Raw genomic sequence first — 21,854 nt, 5'->3', positions numbered from 1 at the left:
CGACCTGTATCAAGGGAACAAGATCCGATGTAACCTCTAAAGATGTCACAGGCTGAACAACCACTTATCTCTAATGAAACCTAAAAAGAAACTGCAATAATGGTTTTATTTAGAATCTAACACAACGAGATTTATAAATGGAAATCATCGAGGAGGAAAAAAGAAAAATCAACTGGCGAACTTTAGCGTCTCTTCTGCTGATCAGGCTTCAGCCTCCATATTAAGAAATTTGGATGCCGACTAAAGTGTCGACCAGTTGGCCATTCCTCAATGAACTACGAACCTGATTAAATCAGTTTTGTGACGATCCATGGTTTAGCCTTGATAAAGAAAACTAATTTTCTGCCTTCCTCTCATAGTGTGGCCTTTAATTTGGACTTCTGTTTCTTTAAGTCCAAAGAAGCCAAAGATGTCCCCAATCCAACAGGAACTTGATCTCCGTGATTTGATCCATTGGCAACACTGGCTCCAGCAGAGCCATCAGACACGGGCCCACTGCTGGGTTCCGTCTTGGGTTCATGTGCTTGATCACTGGTTGGAGCCACGGGCCCACTGCTGGGTTCCGTCTTGGGTTCATGTGCTTGATCACTGGTTGGAGCCTCGGGTGTAGAACCTGAATTGATGATGTTGAGAAGTTGTGACAGTGGGGGCAGCCGTTGGACAGGATTTACATTCTGGCGTACAAGAATGCCTCTGGCCACAGCTTTCTTACGCACTTCTGCCGCTGCTCGAGCTGCTCTCTCATCAACTCTCCTTCCACGAGGAAGGAGAGCCTCACCAGCAACAGATTTATTTATTGTTGTGCTCGCATTCCCAGATCTGGCTGCAACTTGGAAAGCTTGTAGCAGTTCAGGATATGCCTGTTGAAGCAAAAGAAAAGGTATGTTAAATTCCAAACTTTTTTGTGGTAGAGGTGCATCATTTATGTGGGGGCTGAATATTGAGACTAGGAAATGCATGAACTGCAGGAAAAAAAGAGAAGGTTCTAGCTCATCTTTTATAGCTTAAAGAAAACCAGTAGGAAGAAGCTTCGAGAAATGCAAATTACTGTCATTTAGGCATGCATCTATCACTTCATCGTTTACAAGCAACTAACCAACAGCATACCGATGGTCATCCATGGATCTCAATTGATCCGAAAAAGGCATCGTCTTCTACTGACTCAACAACAGTGTAGGTGCGGAATGGTGCAAATGTAGACAAGGAGCCATTATGAACCTACCTACTCTTAGAATCATAAAACAGAATGAGCTAATATTTACCAATTGTTGTTATTAAACTTTAAAACTGTTTGTAAAGACTGCATAAATATATAAGGAGATAATTGGTTTAATTCCTAAATTGCAGCACACTATGAAAAGATGCACTTAGGCAATTACAATATTGCCATAGGTTGTGCACTAACGGCGCTAGTCTTTTAACCTATATATTTATAGCATTACTTTCAAGAAAACTAATGCATCAATCAATAACACAGGCATGAAGCCCAAAGTACCTGCATTACTATCAGGACATTAAAGCAAAACAAGAGTAAACATGTCATTCAATAGGAAAGGGCTAGTTTGACATTTGGGCAGTTGCCTTATCCATATTTCCGCCTATTTATAAACTTGGCATACACATTATGAAGACAGGCGTACTTAAGATAGTCGTCTGTAACTAAAATGAAACATATAAAAAGAACACTGCAAAATCATATTGCTCTAACTCAAATGACTGACTAGAGATTTATCGAACAAATCTGAGCAAAAAAGCCAAGTATTCTGACGCATTTTTAGCACTGCAGAGCATAAAGTCTTGGTGGTAGATGATATTGTCTGCACTTCTCCATATCAGGGAACATATCGAATGGTGAAATAACTCAGCATAAGCATAATGTTTATAAAGAAACTCTAATATAGGAGATTAAAATTATATGGACCTTTAAAATATTAAAAGCCATTAGGGCAGAAGCTGAATCCAGAGCTTGTCTTTTTTGCTTTTGTGCATTCACCTGGCTCAAAAAAAGTGTTACAATCAAATCATCTAAACATGAGAGTGAAAATGCAACAGAATGTAAAGTAAACACTGAGTGGGTTCACATGCCGATCAAAACCTACCATAATCTTTGAAAGAACTGATGGTGATATTTAACAAAATATAGGTCTAAGAACACTTAACTGATCTAAACTGTTCCATAAACTTTAAATGTTCATTTATACTATTAGAAAAAGAATGGAGATTTACCTTGATCACTGCTAATTTCCCTATTTGCTAGGTCTTATAAGGGTTTGCTTCTAATTTCCCTACTTGCTAAGTGTCACAAGGATTTGCTTCACTAATAGAAGGGGCTAGAACCACCTCTCATGTCTTTGTTATTGTAAAGTTTCAACAACACAGAGAGGTAACCTCTCTTCTACTCCCTCTTTGGCATGCTAAGTTAGTGCCAGTCAAATAGTATGCTAACTTGAGGCCCACATCAAAAGCAATTTTTCATTGAATTGTGCAAAAGAAAAGGTAAACCTTCTAGCCAATACTATCTAAATATATAGATCCTAATTAGTATTCTCTCAGTTGTATAGTATTCTGATGCCGACCACTAGCAGCAGCAGTATTTTTTTACTCATGAAGCAGACAAGAAAATAATCATTACAGTATCACCGATGCATTGAAACTTGCATTTACCTGTCGCTGACGCAATTTAAATGTCTTTATCCAATTTTCTGAGTCTTGTGTTCTTGAGTCTTCCTCTCCAAGCTGCTTAACAAGTATACCATGAGTTTTCTTTTCATGCTGCCATCAGAAAAACCAGTTAGCAGCAAATACTAGCATCATCTTTTAAGCTAAATCAATGAGTATTTCTCAAGATACATGCCTGAACAGAAAGCTTGTAGGCACCCATAGAGTTAAATGCAATAGCAAGAGCATGATAACACACTGCAGTTTGAATATGTTCAGGACCGAGAAGCCGTTCATTCTTTTTAAGAGCTTCTTGTAAGTAACGGAGAGCGGTTTTCGTATTTCCAATATCCTGGTACATCATAGCAACATTTATGAAGGTTGCAGCAACATCAGGATGATCAGGACCAGATGATAAACTAAGTAGAAGCAGTGTTCGAGACATATGCCGCAGAGCAAGTTCTGTCTGATTTAGACCATGGTAGAAAAGGGCCATGTTACCATAGCTGAAATTCCCAAACACCAAACTATCAGTTTCAAATTGGGAGCAATGGTGAAGGACATTAATATATCAAATAAAACACCAAAGAAGACAAGTTAATACCTATGAGCAGTATCAGGGTGATCTAGACCAAGACATCGCTCATTTATGATCAGTTCCTTATGCTGCTGCACAATTGCTGCTGGCACATCACCTGCATGATATAGAACCATTGCAAGATACCTGAGAAAAAAAGAAACAAGCATCATCAAGAAGAGCATGTCATAAAAATTAACATACATCAAAAATAACAAACACAAATGCGGTTTAATTTCAGGATCAATGACTAACAGAGAATACATGGTAAAATATCGGATCATACCGGCAACAGCTAGCCACATCTTGGTGCAAAGGACCTGTAATCTGTAACATGTAACTAAAATTTAGAACTCCGAATGATAGTACAAGTAAGAAACATGAAAGAAAAGAGCCTACCTGCTGAAGTATGGAAAAGGCTTCAGAAAAAAGGGTGTAGGCCTCACTAAGCAGTCCCTGAAACAAAATAGCATCATTTGTTAGTTTAACAATGACAGTAGTACATCATAAATGCAAGCAAACACACAGAAAAAAGTTCTTTTTATTAGTGCCTCATGGTATGTACCTCAGCTAACCTAGCTTTCCCTGATTCCATGAGATTCTCTGCTTCTGAACATATTGGAACAGAATGCTTTACAACGGGTTGAAGATTCAATATATCTGAGGTTTGAAATGGAAGTGAAGCATCAAGATCATACTTTCGTGCTGCAATCGTTATCCCTACCTGTTGCAAGCACAAAAATCTGATAAATAATCTTGACATCCTATTACCATAGGCAATAGCAAGCATAGACAATTCAATAACACTAGTCTGCGACTAGTAAAGAACCACCACACAAACACCAAGGTTTATCATGAATAACTAAACTTAGTTGCTTTTATAAACATATACCTCATAGTAGACAACTAAGAAAAAATAGAGATTATTCTAATTGTATGCTTAAGAAAATTGTACAAATAAATAAAACCATAACAATTCATGAAATAGGCAAAAGATCAATCAATAAAGAACCAGAAAGTATATTGCCATCCCAATCGGACAACAAAAATATAAAAAAAAAATTCTTACTGAGCAGGTATATAGAAAAATATCTGTTTATAACAGGAGAAAAGATGTATAACCTTTAGGCACAGATTGCGAATAACTGCAATAGTTTTTACCCGGGTCCTTGCATCATCTGGTAATTCAAACTTCAAAAAGGACAAGTCAAAACTATTAGATCGACAATTTTAACTGTGAATAGAAATGGTGAGTGATTGATGATACCTGATATTTAAATCTTGCAAATTCCTGAATGCGGGACCATAGTCCTTCAGAGGTTAAACGCATATGTGCTAAGTGATCCTTTATAGAAAATTCTCCATGGCTCCAACTCATTTGACCCTTTATGAGCTTACGAGGAGATTGGTGGTTTTCTTCGGCCTGATGGAGATTATGTAGAAGGATAATGGAATTTAATCATAAACAAAACATTCTAGTATCAGAAAGGAATACTAAAATACAATCCCAAGGGTGCATTTCCTTTTGTTTGTAATAGGCATGGAAACAATATCATGACAAGTTGCATAAACAAAGAGTGTTTTCTGAAAATCTTAGAACCATAACCGAAACCAAGAATGACAAGTTTTTTTTTTAATTAGCATAACCGAAACCAAGTATAACTATAGAGCCTTTTATAATAATTAAGATATCCAATAAACCTCAAAGCACATGAACTGTAAGGTGGACTGACCCTACACCATTAGGCAAGAATGGTTCTCGCTTTCCCCAATTGTTGGAACTTTTTCCATCAGGAAAAGCCGCCACGACTCATGATAACATTTACAGAGGCAAGAAACAAGCTCGATAAGGAAATTACAGGTATCAAATTATCTATTTCGAGATTTAAACTCATGCAAAGGCTGAAAAGTGGAAGATTAAATGTTGTACAAATGGTTCACACTATAACAGGTTTCAAGCTGGATCGTGGAGAAGCCTACGTTACAGCCAAAACAACCTAGACACCTTAAAACATCTTCATGTTCAAGTTTCACTTTGTTTATGAAACACATTAGTGCACAAAGAATCAAATTTATAATATCTAGAAGAGAGATAAGTGCACAGGTAGTGGTGTGTATTAGCTAATTATCTAAATGTCCTCTTAACATTTTTCTACCATACCTCAATTTACAATCCAAAAGACATTAAACCTTCCAAGAGGCACAGGAATATTCAGTGGACTGAAAGAAATCAGAAAGAGGAGCTTTCAAATAATATATTTTTTCTTTAGAAATATCTACATTGGATCAGTCAATTGATATAGAGATTGCTGACACAAAGTATGCTAACAGATGATCATCATGGGGAATGCTTATGAGATTTGATGTTTGGTTTCAAGGATTGTCATATCATGTATCAGACCCATAATGGTTGTTGGCCGGACCAGTATGTACTGACACATGACACACCGGGACATACCAGTGTTTCAAAGACGAAGGAGAAGAGGAATGCACAATGGGGGAGGAGGAAGGTAGAGAAAAAAAGAAGCAAAAGAGGAAGGAGGCCGTGGAGCAAGAGAAGGGAAAAGGGGAGGAGGTGGTGGAAGAGGAAGAATGAGGGAAAAAAAGCAGTGGAGGAGAAGGAAGAAGAGGAGCGAGCATAGAAGAGAGATAGGTGGCATCGAACGACAATGGCGACGACAGCGATGGCATCAGTTCCACATGCCTCGCGAGAAGAGGAATCAACTCGATGCCATCTACATATTGAAACCTATTACTTTACTTCAATATGATGACAGTATATAGACATCCAAGTGCTTAAGAGATCAATAAGAATAGGCATAATAAAATGAAGGAAAAAACAAAAATATATCATGTATGAGAAGTACAATTTCAACAGAAAATTTTGCAATAGATGCAAACAAGAGGAGGTGGGATTTTTTGTACCTTCTTTTGGGCTTTTGACTGAATATTGTCTGAACTATCTTCTGCACCAACAGGTGAAACATGCCCAGTAAAACAATTAAAGAAATGTGTGATGGCTGGTCCAAGATCATGATCCTCAGACTCCCTTAGCAAATCCTACAAACAAAAGAAATAATAATTAATCCAGTGAACAAATGAGTGAATTAGCAATATATAATGAGGAAACATAGAAAAGTATTTTAGAATAAGAAACTTTATTTATTAGCATCATTCCTATGCAAGTAGCATGGGAGGCTCATTATATCAACACCTATTAGCAAACGAGGAATCAGCTAAAGAAATGATAGGTATCTAATGCCTATCATAACTCAAGTACTTGAAAACAGGATATTGTTCTTTATTAGACAAAACATATGACTAACATCTAATATCACCACTACAGGTATCTACAGTCAACAAACTATCAAGCTAATTGAACTGGAGAGCATCAAATGAATATCAAAATGCTTGCAAAAGTAGGGGAATATGAATACAAAGTATCCTGAAAGCCATAACTGCAACTACACTGGTAATCTCCAATAAAATAGACATAAACACATTAATACACATAAAGATAAAATATACACAGAATTTGTGCATTAACATGTGCATATTTAAGTATGACCAGCACAAATTCTGACTTTCCAGATTCCTCTTATGAGGGCCAGGACTAGGAACTAATTTCAATAAGATATGTTGTTGATTGCCCTATTTCTTAAAATAAGCAAAACAGAATAAGAACATAATTTTCTTTGGCACGATTAATAAATCAAAATCAGATATGTGCAACATCACTTAACTGCTGAATCATATTTGAAAATATTAGATTGTACTCTTAACATATTACTCATAACTGATAACATAAGGAATGCAGCATCTCCTCAAAGGTTTTGACCAAGGATTGAAATATCGTACCGTACCAAAGTTTCGACATTCGCTCGGTACTGTACGATACTGTATATCAAGCGGTATATATATATATATATATATATATATATATACCGTCCGGTAATGGACGGTCCGTGTACCGGTTTGCTAACAGACCGATACGTACTGCCCGTACCGAATGATATTATTCGAAATTGAAGACCTTGGTTTTGACTACACCATCCTTTAGAACTTCTATACATCCATGTAGCTTATGAATCAAGATATACAGAAAGAAATTAGATGGCACAAAAGAAAGTACCTTTAGGATGTGCTTTGTTGACCTAACAACAATCTCAGTGGAACACATATCCCATAGATGAGGCAAATGCTTTACCATATTAGCTACCTGGTCACCAAAACGGTGGGATTTAGCACATGAAAAGCTTGTGACAGACACAAACTATACAACGAAGCATACTTTTCCGAGATAGCGAATATTTATTCCGTGAGCATGAAATGCATCTGCTAAAGTTTTGCCATCCATGGGTGAGACCTCAAGAGAGCAAAGATCTTGAACAAATTTTGGGAGAACCACATCCACAAGATGAGAACCAGCTTTTCTAACAATTGCTTCATCTGCAGCAATTTCCTAATAATAGAAAGGAAAAAAAAAAGCAAGATATAGTTTATGCCAAGAAAAATAAGTATGATAAGACCTACAGTAAACTATCAGTTAAGCTAGATTACCTCTGGATTGCCTGCCAGTTTAAATTCAGTAAATACATTCGGATTCAAAAGTATTTCCTCAGATGAAATACTATGCACAGAAGGTGCAGAGGCACATTCTTCATCTGCTTTGATGTGGACATCTGTACTATCCTACAAAGATATAATTTTCCGGATTTAGAACCATAACAAGATCTTTTTCATCGTTTTCACATAAAAAATTAATAGAAATGTTTTCCTTGCAATAATAAAAATGATTTTCCTTGTCAGGACAACTGCAGTGCTGATGACCTGTCAAAATAGCACAGACAACATGCCTTGCCACAGGCGCATGTCACGGCTAATGCCTGGTATGTGCACCCAACATTGTATGTCAGTCCTATGCGCACACAATCAAGAACTTGGCATGATACACCTATTTATCTGGAATAATAGCATGTGGTGGCATAGCCAGTATGATCAATCCATGCTTTGTTTGTACATATAGTACTTGTGGTGCAAGGACCATTGAAGTGGACATTTTTATGACCTTACAACAGTTATCTCAACCAAATTTAGGCAAATATTTTTGAGCAAACAATAGGAGAAGTACCACAATAAAAACAGTGGCACTTCTCTCAGAAGAGAAAGCAGCCTACCCGTTTCTTAACTTTTTACTATACTGTAATTCTAAAAGTGAAGTGGTTTTTACCATAAACACAATTTTACAAGTAAATGGTCCCACAGGGCAATACTAGTGAATGCATTCTCATGCTAACAAAAATAAATGCCATGCACAGAATATATTCAACATGAAAAATTTACTCAACACAAATAATTTGTCACCACAGGGAAAAAAAGGTCTGATAGCACTAACTGTTACATCAGCACCAGTAGAATCTTGATTTGGTGCTTCTGGGACCTTTTCTGTGGTTCTAGCACTAGACTGTGACATCTCTGCTACTTCAGCCTGGATAATGTAAGTGATGATAGACTTGATAATGAATCTCTGCTTCCAATCATGAAAATTTTTTTTCTTAACGAAGATGATTTTACCTCACAAAATGAAGCAACAAGCTCCGGCCTCAAGACACAAAACCGGTGCACAGGGCCAATATAATTTACATCACGAGGAGTCACTCTCATCAAATCCAAAAGATAGTGCCTAAGGATATAGCAAAATATCATAGAAACAACATGAAATTTTAAATTTTAACTATGCTAGTCTAGTCTGAACTCCGCTGATCAATTCATATGACTATGCGAATTGATCAGTGTATTTTATCTCAACATTTAGTCTATGTAACCATAAACCTTCAAAACAATTCAAAGAATACAAAATAAATCAGCCTTTCATAAATATAAAACATATAATACACATCAATAATGAAGCATATGATAGTGGCAAAAGCCTTCCAATTTCACCTAGAAGACCTACCTTTTCATATTTAAGGCCTTCCAAGAACATACAATTGAATTTTTTTTGGTGAACTAAGAAGTTAACTAGCTAAAAAATATAAATGAACCACATTTTCACAACTCAAGAAACACCCTAAGACTCGTTAAAAGAAAAAAGTAGAGTAAAAGAAAAACATCTTCTAGCTTGTCTTTCCTAAGATTATTGCAAAATCCTAGTAGGTTGTTTTAGAAGTACTGCTTGGCCCACAAAAGACAAAAGAATGCAATGATGCAAAAAGAAAAAAATCATGTTAGATCTAGTGTGTCTTGAAAAACTTCAATCGGAAAATAAAATGAAACTAGACCAATCACTGTTAAAAACCATGTAGTCCAACAAAACAATCACAATGATTTGGTGAACCAGGGGATTTAAAAAATTGTGTATCCCATGTATCTTAATATAAAAGTTTGCAACGTTGCATGGTTAAAATGTAACAAAGTTCCAGAAATAAAGGCATAGAATTAGAAAGCCCAAGCATGCACACATAATGCAAAGCACAAGGGCATATCTTATCAAATACTTGAAAATACACATTTTTTTTCAAATGTATATAACTATTTACATGCATCAAATGCATCTATAAGGTGTACACTAAATGTATGTATTTGCTTTGTGCCTGTGTTTGTGTTTGTTCTATGCATGAGTGTCTCTAGAAATGTATACACACAAAAAAGATAAGAGGGTCCAATTTATACTCAAAATTTTTATAAAACTCCTAAAAAGAAAGAAATTGATATCTGCCATCCAGTTTTGGAAGGAAATGATCAAAAAACACTCCTTTTCTCAGTTTTGAAATATATATATATATATATATATATATATATATAATAAAATAAGGTGTGCTTGTATCAAAACCAGTATGGTAAATAATACTGCCAGAGTAACTAACTTCATTGAGATAAGCAAGAGGCCAAAATTTGTTACCTGTCATCACTACCTACAATACCCTTGCATTCTATTGGAGCAGCTAATTTGACAGCATTGCCAGAACCATCTAAGACTGTGTGTTCCTTCAAGTGGAGCCGTTTAGCCGCCTCTACAACCTACAAAACATCATTAAATGATAAGTCACAAGATTGTTCATGGAACAATGGTGTCAAGTGAAGTTAAATTAAGAGATGGAAATACTAAAAGAAACTAGTAGTTTGAGCAGACCACAAGAATACACAAACTATGCCAAAATCCTGTATATGTAACCATTACATCAGCGGCATCAACAACCTTATATCTTTAAGATATGCTTATGTTGTGAGAAGAATGAGGTAGACTGATGAAAATATCTATAGATCCTTATTATTCAAGAATACTATAATGAATTGCAAAAGTCCATCCCTCCATCAGGAACGTGCACTTATCTTGAACCAGGAGGTCCTTCTATTTTATCAAACCAACCTCACCTGTCACTATCTCAGGGGAGCTAAACTAGATAGCTAAGCAATTTGATATCTAAAAGTGCAGGAAAATGTAATTACAGAGTGACCTTAGCATCATGTGGTTGCTTTAGAAACTAAATGCAGGTAATAAGCTATCATTATAGAAGCCATAATTGCTGGGCATTGTTTTTCTAGTTGCCACAAAATTCTCTAAGCAAAAGGCCAGATTTTGAATTTTCATAAATTTGTTGGCAAGCAAATTGCAAATTATAAAAGAGACTAATTTGAGTAATCAAGTTCATAAAAAAAAAAAAAAAATATATGATGGTTGCCTTTGACTTCCACATGGAGTCAACAGGACGTCCAAAAAGTTTCAAAATCCAATGATACAAATAACAACATATTTATCACAAATTCAATAAAAAACAAAAAATAGGCCAAAAAGCAAAGAAATGTTATTATTCTAAGAAGCTATTACAAGTGACTCACCTTGGAATGAAATGACTCGTTCCAACAGATCTTCTTGCCGTTATCAACGGAACCATACAGTAGCGAATTTGATTTATCTCCTTGAAGGATACCAGGAATGATGCTCTGGAATAAGAGTGTATATAAGATCCAGAAAACACTGAGACTTACCCAATTTCCATTAAAAAAGATTCAAAACTTGGGTGCTGTTAAGAGTGATAAAACATTGATGACAATAGACAAAAGCATCTCAGGCAAACACTGTCGTCAATTATACCACTGAGAATCAGAATAAAAAACCTCCACCTTCATGCTATCTATGGGAGAAACTACATATGTTGGCATGCCAAGACTTTCCAATGAACCTAGATGTACAGTAAAACATGGAAAATATGAAGATTATAAGATCAATAACTCTCAATTCCCTTTGAACTTTCAGAAGGCACAGCATTATATTATGATGTAGTGCCTTTTATACACTTTGTTAGCCTGTGGCTCTTCTTTCTTAGATATAGACATCCTTCGGTTGATATTTTTCTTTAATTAAATGGTGAAGTAAAAGGCTCCTAAGGGATGAATTACTAGATGGACACACCACAACCAAGTTCAAAACTAGCAAAATAGTGCTTTGGAAACTTTCAGATGTATGAGCCAACCACCCAGAAAGAAAAGCAAAAGAAAACTCGTATCAATGATTTTCCCAGAATACCTGTCTATTCTACTATCATGAGCAATGAACTGATAAATTAACAAACAATGAACGGATAAACATCACAAGCAATTTGGACATGCAATACACAAATATTTTTCAGCAGTGAACTACAAATATAGCTAATACTAAGATGGTGAGTAAAGCCATCATATGCATTACAGTCCATTGAGAATTAACTTTCAAATAAAACAAAAAAGAGAATATTAAATAATGATTTTAAGATAAAGAGCTCCCAAGACAAAAAGGAGGAGCAAAAGGTGACTAATAAAAAAGAAGGGTCTCCAAGATCACCTGTGCTACCACCCTATGACCTCTGTAATCGATGATAGCCATTGCAAGATTATAAAGTCCAGGGACATCAGCTTCCTGGTAGGCTTTGGTTCCTTTCAGATCATTATTTGCTGAAGCATATGTGGCCTGCTCACTATCAGTAATCTGTACCTCAGCAGATGCATCAGTTGTAAGATCTGGAACATCTTGTTTTTGTTCCTTGTCTGAGTTTGTCGACGTACACAAACCAGAGTTTCCAGTGGCCCCAGGCAACTTATTGCTAGAGGTACTTCTTAAAGAATTACAGAGAACTTTGTCTTCACAGTTCCCAGCAGCATCTCGAGAGTTAGCCAGAAGATTTGGTTCTAGAGTTTTGGATATATATCCAAGGTCCGCATCCACAGCAAAACTAAAGAATATGTTATTATGCACGTACCTATAAAAGACAGAGCAGATGAGTTTGTTAAGAAAGACCTAGTGTTGTGTAGAAACATGTACAAGAAGATTTTACATGGGACATAGCACAAATATACAATTCCATGTAAATATGTAAAAATAAAGGAAAACTGGAGGATGTGTGTGATACAAGGAGCAAATGCTAAATGGCACACTTTGCAGCAAAAGACGGCATTCATCAGAAGGAAGACTAGCAAATGATATTTAAAAAATATTTTATTCGTTCAGGCACCACCAAGGTTGAGGAAAAGAAGTCATGCAGACCCTTTTTGAACATATGCTGGCATAGACATAACAAAACATTTGCACTTGAGAATTTATAATAATAATAATAGTAATAATAACACTGAGTCATGATCCCTAACTTCCCAGAAAATGGTAGGTCAGTACCAAAAAACTCCATGGTATAACCCAGTTACACAAAACACTGAAGGTTGACAACCAACACAATCTGATATATTAACTAAATGAACAATAAGAATGGGACAAGTATAAAGTTTCTCTCACCAAGTGAATCAGCTCCAATCCTGCTGACTACTTGCCAATACAACAGAAGTTCTAAGACATGCTATCACATAATAGCAGAAAATATCACAATATATCTAAAGGAACTCAAATGGTGGCAAATTCACATTAACCTTCAAAATCAGGTTAGATAGCCAATCCATGATCCTTGGGTTAATTATAGCCCAAACAGAGATTTCTCCATCTTCCATGTCGATCTAAAGGCCATCTATATATAGTTGTCTCTCCATCCATCTATCTATATATAAGGATTATATAAATTACTGCATAATTCCTCCATGTTATATTATATTAGTTGTTTGCCCATCATCTATCTACTAGTTATATTGCTTATCTACTGTAAAATAACTGCATCATTACTCCACATCACATTACATGCTCAGATTTGGTAGAGGAACAAACAACATCTGAAACACAACGTTTGAATCAGAAAATATTTTAAATATAATAAAGTGAACATATTTGTGCAAAAATGTAAAACTACATCTTCATGTCATCGAGTTTATCTTCAATCAAACTGCATTTGATCCACAATGCAAGTGCATCATGGTGATGTTTCATCTACAGATATATTTTTTTCCATAGAGATATTACTAATACTACCAAGTACTTATTGATCAACGACACACATTCACAAACTTACAAAACACATTAGCAATACATACTTCTCTAGTTTAACTTACATATGAAAACACTCTGGATCAGTTGGATTAATAGGGGGAATACATCTGCTAATGACTCCTATTGCACCTTTAATTGCTGCATCAATAAAATCACATGTCACTTTATAAAGAGCCCTTCCTCGCAATATCCTGAAACAAAATAGTAACTTTAAGTCAGAAAACTGTAACTTGTTATACGACTCCTTGGAAAAACAGTTCTCAGCAGAAGACTAACAAAAGAAGTTAGACAGCGGAAAGTGACGAAGAAATCAGGAAAGAGTTCAAACCTAATCACATATACAATTATAAAAACAAACCTTTCTTGGAGAGTCTTATGAGGAAACTCTCGACATGATTGTAATTCTTCATTCCAATCTCTCTGCATACCAATAAGCTCAGTTCCAAATGAAAGAGCAAGAGCATCCTCTGATCTAGCTGGGTCTCTCTTATGATCTGCAAAAAAATTATTGAGTTCATAAAAAAAAAATAAAGGGTAAAATTTAATCTACTGACTGAATATAGACAGCTGAGCATTTTGGAAGATAGAGGCACCAAAAGTTAAAACAATTTCTGATTCCCTTATGAAACCATGACATATGAAAGTATGAAGTCCGACAAAGAGGACATAAGTTTGACCGATTGAGAGTGAAAATGAAGCTAAGAACAAAGTTGTGCATGTTACATACAACTACAAAGTTTCAAATAAAGTTGTATATGATTAGGGGCCTCAAGGATGTATCTCTCAACAAATTGACCATATTTTAGTAGTAGCTTCACTGCTTCAGCAACTGAGAACTTGCTTTATTTTCCTATCTTTTACCAGAGTCTTTAAAAAGTTCCTAAATCTCCTTTTGACCTATGGTTTAATAAAATGAGTGTATCCTAGCTTTATTATATCTAAATAAGCAAGTTGCTAGCAGTTGCATTGGGAAACAACTCAAGGAGTCAGACTAATTACTAAAGATTCGAGATTATCCTAAGGGTGGTCAGAACAAGGTGCCAAGAAAGCAATAGCACCAGAATTTCTTTGAGAAAACAATTTAACATATAGGGAAAAAGAAAACTGCACAATAGCTGACGATCATGTATTAGGACACATGGTGACCAGGTTATATAAAAATATATGGAAAATGAGAACAAATTAATAATTGTCCTCATCTAGACATCAGAAAGCGGCTGGTCTCCCTTAAGCTCATGAGAACTGTAAAACACAAACCCTTAGTTGTCTGCTGATATGTAGCTAATTAACCAGGTGTAACAATGACTGTAAAATTAAATATCTGGAAGAAATACCGAACAATATATGTATATATATATGGTAAATATAGACATAAAAATCAATGCAGCCAATGATAGAGAAAAGCTGTAAAATGAATAGGAATTTAAACACTCAGTAACATAACACATTATTAATACCTGGAACAGGATATAATCCCAGCCATGTATTTGGTGGCAAAAGAGACTGGACACTTTCAAAAGGGTGTGCAGATGCTTTCTGTTCTAAAATTTCATGAAAACCTGCAACAATCTAGTTCAGTTGAGAATTGAGAACAATGAAAGAATATTATTTTAATGCTTCAACACAAACAAGTTAACAAAAATACAAAAACTTGAGCTACCTTGCTTGAACTTGGGGCTAATCTTTTGCAACAAACCAATTAGGGTGCTTGCCTCACGGGCAGGTTTAGATGGGCTTGGATCCAGACTACTTCTTGTGCTACAATTCACATAAAAGCCTCTAGTGGTTCCTGTGATGCAATACTTTTTTCCTTCTAGTGACACTACATCCATATAAATCAGATCTCCAACCAATCTACAAAACGTAGCAAAATGGATCGAGGTTATAAGTGGCGACAGATACATACTGAATATCTAATAGATATGATTAAAACAAGATTTCCATATTGCATAAAAGCAAAAACAAGCACACAATTCTTTACACGATCAACACCGCAGATGTATGAAAACGATAGTTTGTGCAACAGACAACAGGCCTGTCATATTAAATACAATAGACCTACGTATCTTGGGATACTATTCCTAAAGAGAGCCAACAGAATAAATCCATTTTCTCTTCTCAAAGATAGCCAACAAAACAAATCAATTATCTCTCATCTGCTCTTTTTGGTTAGTTGGTGAGAAATATGTATACAAGATGAAAATGGATCAACAGAAGCAAATAGCAGGGTGCAATTACTATCAATAGCTAGAGTATATCAAAGTGAAAGGCAACAGCACGCAACCAAGAATGGGAAGTTTTTTCTTATTATTGAAATGATAGAACATTCCCATCTTGCACCAGAGAATAAAACATATCTTGGCACACAACTAATGCATAAATCACCAGAATATAGCACAACAAATCTGAAATAATACATAGAAGCTAGGTAGTAAAATGAGTCCACTTATTTTTATTTAGATCTGTCTTTCTTATCTGTGCCTGAGAAGCATGAAATAGCATATGTACCCTTGAACTATGAGCTTAACTTATAATCCCATCATGAGTATACATTTAGAAATAAAATTTTTGAAGTTTGTATGTATGCCCTGAGAAAGCATATAAGATAGAGTTCAACTTTACGAAGGATTTGCATCTAGGTAACCTCACGTTTTGCAGGAAGTATAATGCAATTCTGGAATTTTTCCGGGGTTAAGAATGAAAATTTTGGTCTTTTGTCTTTTAATTCCTTTTAGATGGGAAGTTCATGAGACAGCATGAAATTACATCTTAAGAAGCAATTATCATGAGTTAAATTAACAACTAAGTAAAGATCAATGAACAATTAATACGGGGAGATTAAAAACAAATATCAGAAATACTGAAATAGAACAAAGAAATTTATACAAAAACATAATTTACCTCCTGTAACTTGGAGGTGGGTTAAAAGTGGAATAAACAATGCTTTCAACACATTTAATTTCCTGAGATGAAGGTGATGTCACTAAATCAGAAAGGGTGCCAGTAATATCCTCCATGAAACCTAATCCATCATGCTCTGCAGAATCCACTTTTACAGCATCTGTATAGTGGAGAATCCATAATCAGAATGCACGAGTAATGAAGAAAATGAAGCATGATTGCATTGCAAAAGACATCATTTGCACATAAGATATGCTAAAAAGTAACAAGCATAAAACAGATACTAAAATGTAAAAACATCAAACAAAACTAATTATGACAGAAACAACTATGGACTTCTTAGTATAGTAGTTAAACATGATGACCAGACATGTAGTGAAAAAACAACTGCTGGACAGCATGTAGCATAGAGAGACCTGCAGTTTTACGCTGTGCACTTTCATGCTGCAAAGCCAGAAATGTTGACAAGGATGTTTGCATATTTGAGAGGGATAGTAATTCCCGGCCACGGCGAATATGAGACCTGATAGATCTGTCATCATATAGTGCTGCAAAATAAAGTCAAATGTTGCTAATTAGGCTGATAAAATTCACAAAAACCAATAGATAAAAATCAGCAGTAACTAAGTCTACACACCTGCAACCATCTCTAAGGAGCAACCTCTAATAGTAATATCTGCAACTTCAGAAATTTCATTGTAGTCTTCTAAATGATAAACAGAACCATCTTTAGTATGCAGCCTCAAATCATAGCATGTAAAGAAACATGTCTCTGGAGCATCAAGAAGGAACTGTCTGATATCCATCACAGAATCCCCTGGGCTTAGCTGAAATTCAAAACCAAAACTGACACATGATTACTTGATTACAAACAAAAATTAATTTGCTATGCAATCGAAAAGGCTTATCAATAACTTGAACTTTATCATGGAAAGAAACTTAAGAGATTAAATGACATCAGCAAGGAAAACACAAGACTGAGAAACAATAACCTACTCTTGTTGCTACAATCATTCTGATGTAAAGACGCAGTGGAAAAGCTAAATGGCTGAGCCACAGGCCACTTTACATCTTCTATCAATTTCTGTAACAGAGGAGAGAAATATCCCACATAGACAACTACACAAGTCAAAAAACTGAGCAACACCCTATAGAGATTCAACAAACAGAGGTAGAGGGGAACCAACTAGACCAAGGGCAAGTGAGTTTTAAGACAGGTTAAATCAACTACACAAGACAATAAAGATTTAGCATAATCTCACAACTAGTGATGTCAAGCCTCTAATAGGTTCCAAATCCTTACCAAAACCGAGTACAGAAAGGAGCTTGCCATATCACCTGTACGACTAGTTTGAAAGTAGTACAATCTAACATCATTGTAGCAGTTGTGAGTTCATGTAAACATGCAAAAGATAACACCACAAGAACTTCATGTGTCTCGAAGTTCAAAGTTAAATTCAATTGAAACTGACATGGGAAAAATGAAAAAGGGGTCTCACTTGTTATAGCAAGAGCAAAGCCTCCACAAGCTATTTATCATAATGTACACATGTCCATGCCCAAAGGCAATGAGAAATCCAACCATGCACGTACAAGACTGAGAACATGAATGTTCATATGATTGTATGTGTAAAGTAACTACAAGTGTCAATTAGAATCCAAAGGCAGCAAAAAGAAGTGAAGTTGTATAGTAGATTAAAAGTTCCCTTCACTAATTCCATGCCATTCCAAAAATGTGATTATATAGCCACAGAAAAAAGGTGTCACCAGCATCTATATTTGAGCAACTAACCTGTAACTCCAGTTTCTCACCAGAAAGTGTCTTGACTGGGACAGGGTAGAGATGAAGCTCACCTGCTTAGCAGCAAAGAGAAAAGGAAGATAATGTTTGCTAGCTTTAGTTGCAAAGCTCCAACAAGAAATTAATTGCAGTAGCATTTAGATACCTTAAAAGACATATACAATACATGTTATGAATATTACAAACAAGCTCAATAACAAGGAGTATAGCAAGGATCAAAATCTTGCTCTTGTACAATATCAGCCGTGGTAAAGTATTGGCAATATATAGTGTACTGAGAGTTGGTACAAGTTGATACTGCTTGGTACCAAAGAATCTGCTACAAGTAGAGAAAGCAGAGAGTGAGCAACAGGAAGAGGAGGAGGGTATGATACTGTAGAATGGAGGAGAGACGGCAACCCAACCACATGAGGAGAGGGAGGAGGACGAGGAGCAATGACATTAATGTGGAGAAGACAATGCAGAAAGAGAATAAATAGCAATGGGAGAAGAGAAGAACAAGAGGAAAAAATAGATTTCAAAAAAGTATAATAGGTACTGGTACCAGATGATAAATACAGTTCAATGATGGTCAGCTTATCACCCAGAAAGTCAGTGCAGTAAGCTTACAAGGTAAACAGCTTTACTTTGGATAGAACCAAGTGAAATTGTCTAATTCGCATACTAGTTAGCCATCAGACTGGCACACACTGATCCATAACGACCAGGACAGTTGCAACTTAAATTCTTATACAATCATAAACTTTAATCCAAACTACAATGTTTGGCAATTAGAACACTTCTCTTCACAAAGGACATAAAGAAGCCAATCGAAACACAAATCCATTCAAGAAACAGAAATGAGAAAAAAAAGGAAAATTAATACAACAACAAGAGAACAATAAAGCAGGATATCTGATAAAAGGTCCAAGGATAAATGATTGGAGTGTTACGTGCAACAAAATCAATTGAGGATTTTGATTATATAACTTTTTTGTGGAGACGGCATTTAGTTTTTATTGAACCAACTACACTTTTTAGCTTGTAATAAGTCACGAGATGTCCAACATCGATGAGCAAAAAAATGAACATGCATAAATTGTTATTTTGGGGCAAAAACTCATTTGATTCCAAAAGAGGCAAACAAAGCATGATGGAAAGTACAACATCAAATGAAGGACAAGAAGTGCACCTTCTGCCTGATCGGTGGTTGTTGCTGGAGCATCTGAATTCTGTGCCTTGTCACCAGCACTCCTATCCGCTGCAGGAGATTTATTCCTTGCCTCTTCAACTCCATTGGCATTACCATTAGATACTTTTGCAGCTTCAGAACCATCGTTGGGTGATGTCAATGGATCAAGAGGCTTTGATTGTGATTCTGAGGAAGTAACAGGAGTGGAATTCAATGCTCTCCACTTGTTCTTTCCCTTGTTAGATTTTCCACCCATCTGTTAAAGATAATGTCATTTAAAGAATATACACTAGTTCAAGCACTAAAACTCCCACTCCATTGTGACTCTTTATAAGACAAAAAGGCAATAAAAAGCTTTGCCATGAAAATAAAAGTTCAATGCAACTCATTCAAAGAGTTTTAAACAGAATGAGAAAATAAAACTATAATTAAAAATTAACGAAAAAGGAAAGGAAAGAATTCACGACAACTTCTGCATCCATATGAAGGTAATGGCGACAGTACTACCATCGGTCATATTTCAGCATGCCGAAAGCAACAACAAATAGATCGAAACAAGAGAGAAGATAACACAGCAGCAGACGCTTTCACACAAAAAAAAGAAGAAGAAAGAAAACAGAGGCCAAAAGCGTTCTTGATCGAGATTTCATCAACAGAAACAACCGTTTGGCAATCACAACACCCCTTCACAAACGACACGAAGAAAGGAAAGATAAGAAATTAGCAAATAACAAGAGCACAATCCGGCTACCAATTCGCAAAAGCATATAGAAAGACCTTACGGAAATCGGAACTCTTCCGATTGAGCTACCAAGAGAACGATCGGCGAGGGAACCTCCTCGAGAAGAGAGAGGCGCCAAGGGGAGCGAGAGGATTACCAGAAACCCGAGGAGGCGGCGATCAGAAGGACGAAGGAATGGGAGAAAAAGGGACGGGGAGGAAGAAGCGGCGGCGCCCGAGTGAGAGACGATGATTGGAGAGGCCTTCCTCTACCTTTGGACGGTTTCGGAGTTTTAGCCCTCTTTTTTTTATTCTCGGCAAACAGCGAGTGGCTTTCCAAATTCGCAATAATATAAGTTGTTACAGAAGAAACCCACCACATAACTGAGCCAAGTTATGGCCCCACAGGCGGACCCGACGGGACCAAATTACTTTCGCCACTGAACTGTGGGATAAGCTATCTATGTATATTTGAAGGGGTGGGAGAAGTGTTGCAGGATATTTGTGTTATTTTTCTGCGAAGGGTTTTGTGTGTGTGGCCTTAGTGGCTGTGCGAGGGCATGCGTGGCGATAAAAATGCTATTTCGGTTTGACTGAATCACCCCTGAAACTTCCCCGAGCCGATGATGGGCCAGATCACCCCTGGAAACGCTGTGAGTTTGTGCAATTAATCTGCAGAGGTCTTTGAGCATTGAATGGAAGCACAAGTCTTTGAGCTTCTTGTGCCTGTTAGAGAAAGTTCATAAATCTTGATGTTGAGTCTAAGTACTAATGATGTACCAATCGAAAAGAAGAAGATATTAACAAAGTCAAAATAGGTTTAAAGTCAGACCGAAGGAAAATTCACTGGTTCAGATCATCTTTTTGATCCAACCGGTAAATAATACCCACTAGCATTGTGTATAATACACATATTTGGCTCATGAATTAGCTTTGCTCTCTTATCCCCATTGTGTTGAGCAAAAACTTCAAGCTAATGCACTCTTGGTTGAGCTTTTGTCCACTCTGATTCCAATTTAAACCCAACGAACTCAAAAGACTTGGATGCTAATGAAATGCCACATTCACATGATCATGCACTAATGGTTAATGGTTACCTCAGACACAATTGTATTAGAGGAATTATGTACTCAAATCCTCTGAATAGAAAGAAAAGGGGAAGAAATCGAGGGAACTAAACCTGGTTTTCATGTTTTCAGTTAGTTGGCAAAGGGTAACTTTTAAGTACATGGGTAAGACTAGAAACTGAGGTTGAGAAACATGACAATATGCAAATGAAACATGATCATTGAGTTCCTAGATCAATTCATCTTTAAGGAAGCAAATAGAAGGTGCCTCAAACATATAGAGAATGAAATACCTTACCAATGCTGGAATTCTGCTGCTGTAGACAAATGCAACAATTATGCATTTCTACCAAAAGAATTAAGTGTTTTTCCCAATCACATAGCATACCACACCAGAAAATTTGTTAGGATATGCCAACTCAAGTTCAATGAAATACAAATTGTAAGATACAAGTCGCATACAAGTGGGCTGAAGTTGAAGAACGAGGCAACTCAATTCTGAGCTGCTTGAACTCATCATATGAGAACAAATTACTCCAACCCATGCTAGAAGTTTA

General features: G+C 36.2%; 1 protein-coding gene across 4 annotated transcripts; it reads right to left on the bottom strand.

Moving 5' to 3' along the window:
- Positions 1-9: 9 nt before the first annotated feature.
- LOC135582855 (clustered mitochondria protein-like) lies at positions 10-20,528 on the bottom strand. Of its 4 annotated transcripts, XM_065103414.1 has the most exons (29): positions 20,389-20,528; positions 19,511-19,766; positions 18,331-18,392; positions 17,176-17,365; positions 16,955-17,086; positions 16,539-16,698; positions 15,298-15,491; positions 15,095-15,196; positions 13,996-14,131; positions 13,700-13,828; positions 12,057-12,471; positions 11,075-11,179; positions 10,137-10,255; positions 8,810-8,918; positions 8,631-8,723; positions 7,796-7,927; positions 7,527-7,697; positions 7,368-7,454; positions 6,161-6,295; positions 4,503-4,658; positions 4,358-4,426; positions 3,801-3,959; positions 3,635-3,691; positions 3,522-3,562; positions 3,263-3,382; positions 2,855-3,164; positions 2,665-2,772; positions 1,922-1,993; positions 10-860 (listed from the first exon to the last, which is right to left on the bottom strand). In XM_065103414.1, exons 2-29 carry the CDS (start codon positions 19,764-19,766, stop codon positions 354-356), a joined length of 4,326 nt encoding a protein of 1,441 aa, XP_064959486.1. In that variant the 5' UTR covers positions 20,389-20,528; the 3' UTR covers positions 10-353. The 4 variants fall into 4 exon arrangements, with proteins under 4 accessions (XP_064959486.1, XP_064959484.1, XP_064959485.1 ...); XM_065103412.1 differs by having other exon boundaries at positions 3,522-3,691; XM_065103413.1 differs by having other exon boundaries at positions 3,522-3,691; positions 8,637-8,723.
- Between the last annotated feature and the right edge of the window lie 1,326 nt (positions 20,529-21,854).

The sequence above is a fragment of the Musa acuminata genome, chromosome BXJ2-4, assembly GCF_036884655.1.
Source record: "Musa acuminata AAA Group cultivar baxijiao chromosome BXJ2-4, Cavendish_Baxijiao_AAA, whole genome shotgun sequence".
Taxonomy (NCBI): Eukaryota; Viridiplantae; Streptophyta; class Magnoliopsida; order Zingiberales; family Musaceae; genus Musa; species Musa acuminata.
Note: the sequence above shows the minus strand (reverse complement) of the source record. Positions and strands in the feature narration are given on the sequence as shown.

Bases quoted from the DNA above. Each gene is read 5' to 3' on its own strand.
- LOC135582855 (XM_065103412.1), bottom strand. From the start codon at position 19,766: ATGGGTGGAAAATCTAACAAGGGAAAGAACAAGTGGAGAGCATTGAAT. The intron at 17,087-17,175 runs GTGTGTAGACTT...TTTATTTTGCAG, and splicing joins CTCCTTAGAGATGGTTGCAG to CACTATATGATGACAGATCT. The intron at 8,919-10,136 runs GTAACAAATTTT...CTATATCCTTAG, and splicing joins ATTGTAGGTAGTGATGACAG to GCACTATCTTTTGGATTTGA.